Here is a 6,195-nt window from a genome sequence, read left to right as displayed (position 1 = left end):
CCCACAACCAGGCCTGGAGAGGTCAACCCTTCCCCCACCCACGCCATCTCCGAGGACAGCAGCTGAGTGACAGGAGGCCTGGGCCACTCCCTACAGGCCAGCACCAGGGCCGTGGTCAGCCATCCACTCCCCAGCACATGCACTGCCAACAGGCAGGCCCCACGGTCAAGGCCCCATATGCCAGCCCTGACCTCCCCTCTGGCACCCAGGAGCTGCGCCCTGACCCAGCAGCTCCCCCACCCACCAACACCCCCAAATCTCAGACTCAGCCCCAGATTCAGGAGCCTCTCCTCACACTCGCTGACTGCCAGGGTCTCAGCCTGGGCCTCCCATGACCAGTCCAGACCCTGCCCCACCCAGACCAGAGGGCTGCTCTCTCCCAGGCCCTCAGGTTTCGAAGCCCAGCGAGGAGAGCAGTGCCCAGCCGGGCACCTTCGCTCTGCTCCTCATGGAGAAGTTCCTCGTTCAAAGCTACAACACCCACGGTGTCCACGTTGGACAGTGAATGTTCCGAGGAAACCTGGCCACAGCGCCCCCTCCCCTCCCTCCCGCCAGAAACTTAGCCCGTGAGCCCATGCACAGAGACCGCTTGCAGGCAGGGGTTCTGGGGGGTCCCACCAGGGGGCAGCCCACCGAAGGCTCGGCCCCAGGGGACGGCTGGAGCCCCTGGCCTCCCGGAGCCAGCAAGGCGCCCATGCCTTCCTCTGGGCCCAGAGGAGGGGAGGCTGGTGCCCTGAATGCAGCCTCGGGTGACTTCAGGGAGCTCAAGAAAGCGCCCAGGCTCCTTCCTGGCCCAGGCCACGGGCCCAGAGGGACCACAACTGCAGTGAAGGAGGCAGGTCTGCGAGGGCAGGGGGCAGCCTCACCTCCCTCGCAGGCAGCTCGCAGACCCCCTGACCCGGAAGTCCACCTGAGGACCTGCCTGGGAAGGGAGCAGGGCACAGTCACCAGCCACAGAGTCACCTGCAAAAGCACAGCCAGAGACAGCCCAGCCGTCCACGCCTGGGGTTAAATAAGCCAGGTGTGTCCTGCAGAGCAGCAGAAGCAGGACAGGGTCCAAGGCAGAGCGACACGTGGTTCTCATCGGCTGGGCAGGGTCCTCGGTGAGCGGCTGGGGACAGTGGGCACTTCGGGGAGGGACCGGGAGCTGCGGGAGAGTGGACTGCCTCTCCCTCCACCGCCTTCTACCACTCACATGACCTTTCACGTGGACATGATCCTCTTTCAGCAAAAAAGAAGCTGGGTTCTAAGGGGCCACAGGTTCTGCATCCACATGAAAGCAGACAGACCCCCGACCTCCACACCGCCAGGGACCCACAGAGACCCCCCTCAGGCGCAGGCACAGAGCCCACCACGGAAACGCCACCCAGACAGCCGTGGTGCACACACGCGAGGTCAGGTGCAAGACCCGCCAAGACACCCACGTTCACAAATGAGGGCGCCCACGGACAGAGCCCTGCGCCGCCGGCAGGCCGCACACAGGCACACACGTGCACAGACACGTGCACACACGTGCACACACACGCACCAGGCCGCCCGCTGGAGAGCCCGACCAGGCAACCCTGCGGGTGGCGGCGGTGCCGCCTCAGCTCACCCCCCTCCCCAACGAGGGCTCCGCGTCAGCAGCGGACCCGCCTCCCTCCCTCACACACACACACAGCAGCGCTGCCACCCGACTGGAGGCCTTGCGGGGAGCCAGCTCTGCAAAGGCTGCCACGAGCAGGTCCTGAAAGGTGGCAGGGTGCGCCGGGACCCTGTTAGGGGCCTGTCGTGGGGGCCACACCTCTCCCTCCACGCCTGCCACTGCCCGAGCTGGCCATCACCACATGCCCACCAAGATCACCAACTCCTGCCCACGTGTCTCCAGACAGGTCAGTGAGCAAAAGAGCAGGTGACCACGGGGGCGGTCTGCAGTGCGGCTGGGAGGGCGTGGCTCCAGGACGCCTGGATTCACAGGGGGGCAGGGATCGCTGGGAGGTGCCCTTGCAAAGGGACACCCTTGCCCTTATGTAGCTTGTGCTTTGGCGTGTGGCCAGCACAGGGGCTGGGCAGGGGCAGATCCAAGCTCCCCCTTCCCGGGGGTGAGGTCAGCAGCTATTCTCTGCAAGAGGAGGGGGACTCGGGGACGGAAACTGACCAGCCGAAAGTGCTGCTCGGGAGGCGTCTCCACCAGGCTCTCTCTGGCCAGTGGGCAGCGGTGGACGGAGAGAGGCCCCCTGTGCCCTTGACCCTGGCAAAGTGGCCGCACCCTCTGGTGGAGAACTTGAGGCAGCTGCTGTTCTCAGCTGACAGCCAGATCCCAACGTTTCTGGTTGTTTCCTTCTCAGAATCCAGCCCAAGAAGCTCTGACACACCTCCCACCTGCCCAGGGCACACGTCATCATCGGTGCCACCCCAGGATGGAGGCCGCCGGGCCAGAGCGCCTGGACAGCAGAGGCTCCCCCTTCCCGGGCACAACAGGAGCCAGCCTCTCCTGGGACAATGGCACCAGACACAACATCACCTTCCCGGAGCCACTGCCAGCCCTCTACGTGCTCCTGCCAGTGGTGTACTCCCTCATCTGCGCCGTGGGGCTGATGGGCAACACGGCCGTCATCTGCGTGATCCTGAGGGCGCCCAAGCTGAAGACGGTGACCCACGTGTTCATCCTGAACCTGGCCGTTGCCGACGGGCTCTTCACGCTGGTGCTGCCCGCCAGCATCGCGGAGCACGTGCTGCAGCACTGGCCCTTCGGGGAGCTGCTCTGCAAGCTGGTGCTGGCCATCGACCACGGCAACATCTTCTCCAGCGCCTACTTCCTGGCCGCCATGAGCCTGGACCGCTACCTGGTGGTGCTGGCCACGGCGCGGTCCCGCCGCGTGCCCTGGCGCACCCTCCGGGGGGCCAAGGTTGCCAGCCTATGCGTCTGGCTGGGCGTCGCTGTCGCGGTGCTGCCCTTCTTCACCTTCGCCAGCGTCTACAGCAACGAGCTGCAGGTCCTGAGCTGCGGGCTGAGCTTCCCGCAGCCCGAGCGCGCCTGGTTCCAGGCGAGCCGCATCTACACGCTGGTCCTGGGCTTCGCGGTGCCCATGTGCACCCTCTGTGTGCTCTACGCGGACCTGCTGCGAAGGCTGCGGGCCCTGCGGCTCCACTCCGGTGCCAAGGCCCTGGGCAAGGCCAGGCGGAAGGTGACCCTCCTGGTCCTGGCCGTGCTGGCCGTGGGCCTGCTCTGCTGGACGCCCTTCCACCTGGCCTCGGTCGTGGCCCTGACCACAGACCTGCCCCAGACGCCCCTCGTCATCGTCATCTCCTACGTTGTCACCAGCCTCAGCTACGCCAGCTCCTGCCTCAACCCCTTTCTGTACGCCTTCCTGGACAACGGCTTCCAGAAGAGCCTCCGCACTGCATGCAGGTGCCCGGGGGCATGAGCGCCCCGCCCACCATGCCCTGTGCTGTCGGGAGGGAAAAGCACTGTCCCTTTCAAGGAATGTCCCCTCACTATTTTCTCCGGGCACAGAAATAAAGTCTCATGAAGGTTGGCCACCGAACCGGCAGAGATGGCCGTGGACCCAGCCATGACTCTGGCTCCTGGACAGGCCCTGGGTGGTCAGCCGTGGGGATCCAGGTCCTGCCCCACCCCACCCCCCACCCCACCCCACCCCACCCCCGCTTGCCTCCTCAGGCAGAAGGTCCTGGCGCGAGAGACAGCTGACCATACGCACTCAGAGGGACAGACAGCTTCGCCAGGCAGCTCCCTCTACCTTCTCCCTGCCAGCAGCCGTCTGCAGGGACAGACCTGAGCTGTGACCTCATCCTGGGGCCAGCTCTGCCTTCCACCAAGAGGATCCCTCGGGCTCCTCCTGAGACAGAATTGGGAGGTGACAGAGTGGGACGCCTGGGGCAGCAAAGCCAGGTGTCGCCGTAAAAGCCAGAGATGAACATCAAAGGCTCTTGGCCTGAAATTCAAGCAGCATTTCACCAGAAGGCCTGCGCCCGAGGCCCCTCCTGGCTCCCGGAGTGGGAATCAGGCCCCCTTGAGCCCTCCTTGCCATTGCCTGTGGCCCCTCAGGTCCTGCTATAGGACCCCAGGGCCCTTCTGCCAGGACCTCTGGACCCCCACAGTCTAGAGGTGGCATCTGTTCCCCTTCCTCCCTGGGGTGTGGCCTGGGGCCTAGACTCAGCCAACAGGGGCTCCGTGCTGAGCCTCGGCGGGGGGGTGGGGGGACTTCTGAGGTTCTGGCTGCTCAGAGACCATTTTCTGCCACTTGGGGGGGGCAGGTCCCTGAAGACCCCCTCCCCTAACACCACATCCATGCCTGGACCCCAGCCTTGCCATTCCATGAGCTGACAGCCTGGCACCCAATAACCCTTCCAAGCTTGCAGGGCCCCAGGCTAGTTCCAATCCTTGTGACACAGCTTTGGCCAGTCTGTCCAGCTGGCAGGCAGGACCCACCTTTCACCACAAGGTGAGGTGGCCCCCGAGGTGCATGGCCACCTCCCCCCATGCCACTCTCCCCTCCTCTCTCCCGGCCTGAAACGACACAGATGCTACCTCCGTCCTGTCCTCTTCCGGATGTCATAGACAACACGGTGTCTGGAAGCCACTGCTGGATAACAAGTTTACTATCTCACAACCTGTGGATCAGAAACCTTCCAGCAGCTCTCGGTTGGGTCTGGCTCAGGGTCTCTCGTGAGATTTCAGGCAGAACTTCAGCTGACGCCAGGTCACCTAAGGCTGGACTGGAGCTGGAGCAGCTGCTCCCTCACACAGTCCCTGGCTGGAGGCCTCCGTTCCTCCCTGCTAGCACCGTCCACCGGCTGCCTGGCGCCTCTGGACATGGCAGCGGGTCCTGGCGGGGGGGGGGGGGGGGGCATCCGAGAGAGAGCGGGGGTCGGGAGGGGTGGGGGAAGCCTCTACACCTTTAGGCCTGTCTGGGACGCCATGCGCAGCTTCCTCTCCCTTGGAAGTGAGTCCCCACCCCTCTGGCCATTTCTCGAAAACTAGCACGCAGCCTCTCTGGGGAAGAACTGGCTGTTCCCCCCCGCGTCCTCACTGCGCTGCAGTCGCACCTCTCCAAACAGCAGCCCTAATTACCTTGTCAGCGCTCATCCCGTGCCCTGCGAGCTCCTTGAGACTCCCACACCCCCGCTAAGACCCCAGCGGAGCCAGAGCTGCAGCGAGGTGTGAATGCGCGAGGCGGAGACGCGACGCGGCTGCAAGGGGGTCGCCGCTGCGGGAACGCCGGCGGAGGGGCGCGGCGCCTGGGAAGGTCTCCCCCGGCCCCAGCAGAACGGAAGGCGCCAACCAAGTCTCCCCAGCGGACCCCACACTCTGTTCCCTGCGGCCCCCGCCGCATCCACAGCCCAGCAAGGAGAGCCCGTCTCGCGCGGCTAACACCATGCTGGGACGAAGGCGGATCAGGCCCAGCCAGGCAGTCCACGGACCCCCGCCCCGCCCGTGTATCCGATGGGAGGGAGGGTCCTCACGCTGGGCGCGCAAGACCTCAAGGCGGCGTCGGGGGGGAGCCGCGGGCCAGCCAAGATGGAGGGACAGGAGAGCCCTCACCCGGACCCTACCCAAGTGAGCTGCCGACCCCCGGGGGAAATGCCGCCCCCTCCCCGGAGACTTCCCGAGGTGGGGCGGGGAGCGGGGAGGGAACGAACCCGCGCTCTGGGTTCCGGGCCCCCAAGCTCCTGGCCCTTTGCCCGGGACCCAGCACCACCACCCAGCCCCGCCCCTGGTGGGGGTCTCCCGCCGACCACAGCGCCCCTGGTGGGCAGAGTCCAGAGCGCCAGGTGGGCCCGCAGTTTCCCCGGGCGAGGCCCCTTCCCCTTCCCCCGCCCCGCCCCCGCCCCCGCCTGCCCGCACCACTGCGCAAGGGAGGTTCAGCGTCCCTTTTGCGCGGGCGAGGAAAACAAAGCTCAGAGAAGCCAGGGGGCTGGACGAGCCCAGCGGGTGCGGCTGGGGCGGGGGCGCGGAGACGGGCGAGGCCGGAGGTAGGGGCGGAGGCGGGGCTATGGGCTGGAGGCGGGCCTGGAGATGGGGACGGGGCGGGGCTGGACGCAGGGGGCGGGGCTGGACCCAGGGGGCGGGGCAGAGGGGAGAAGCGAAGGGAGGTTGGGGTGCAGGTGGGGAGAGCTGGGGAGCTGGGGCCTGCCTTCCGAAGTTCCCCGAGGCTGCTGGCCTGCCCCTCACCCTGCTGGACAGGGAGGAGC

General features: G+C 66.5%; 1 protein-coding gene across 1 annotated transcript; it reads left to right on the top strand.

The window, feature by feature from the left end:
- The first annotated feature begins 1,621 nt into the window (after nt 1–1,621).
- NPBWR2 (neuropeptides B and W receptor 2) lies at nt 1,622–3,616 on the top strand. The gene is made up of 2 exons (XM_021077700.2): nt 1,622–1,871; nt 2,328–3,616. Exons 1-2 carry the CDS (start codon nt 1,827–1,829, stop codon nt 3,405–3,407), a joined length of 1,125 nt encoding a protein of 374 aa, XP_020933359.2. The 5' UTR covers nt 1,622–1,826; the 3' UTR covers nt 3,408–3,616.
- Nucleotides 3,617–6,195: the final 2,579 nt, after the last annotated feature.

This window comes from Sus scrofa, chromosome 17, assembly GCF_054392235.1.
Source record: "Sus scrofa isolate SSC_HxYL_T2T_F1_AM1 chromosome 17, Sscrofa_HxYL_maternal_Yorkshire_Landrace_v2.0, whole genome shotgun sequence".
Taxonomy (NCBI): domain Eukaryota; kingdom Metazoa; phylum Chordata; class Mammalia; order Artiodactyla; family Suidae; genus Sus; species Sus scrofa.
This window is presented reverse-complemented; position numbering and strand designations above follow the sequence as displayed.

Bases quoted from the DNA above. Each gene is read 5' to 3' on its own strand.
- NPBWR2 (XM_021077700.2), top strand. From the start codon at position 1,827: ATGCCCACCAAGATCACCAACTCCTGCCCACGTGTCTCCAGACAG. The intron at 1,872-2,327 runs GTCAGTGAGCAA...TTTCCTTCTCAG, and splicing joins GCCCACGTGTCTCCAGACAG to AATCCAGCCCAAGAAGCTCT.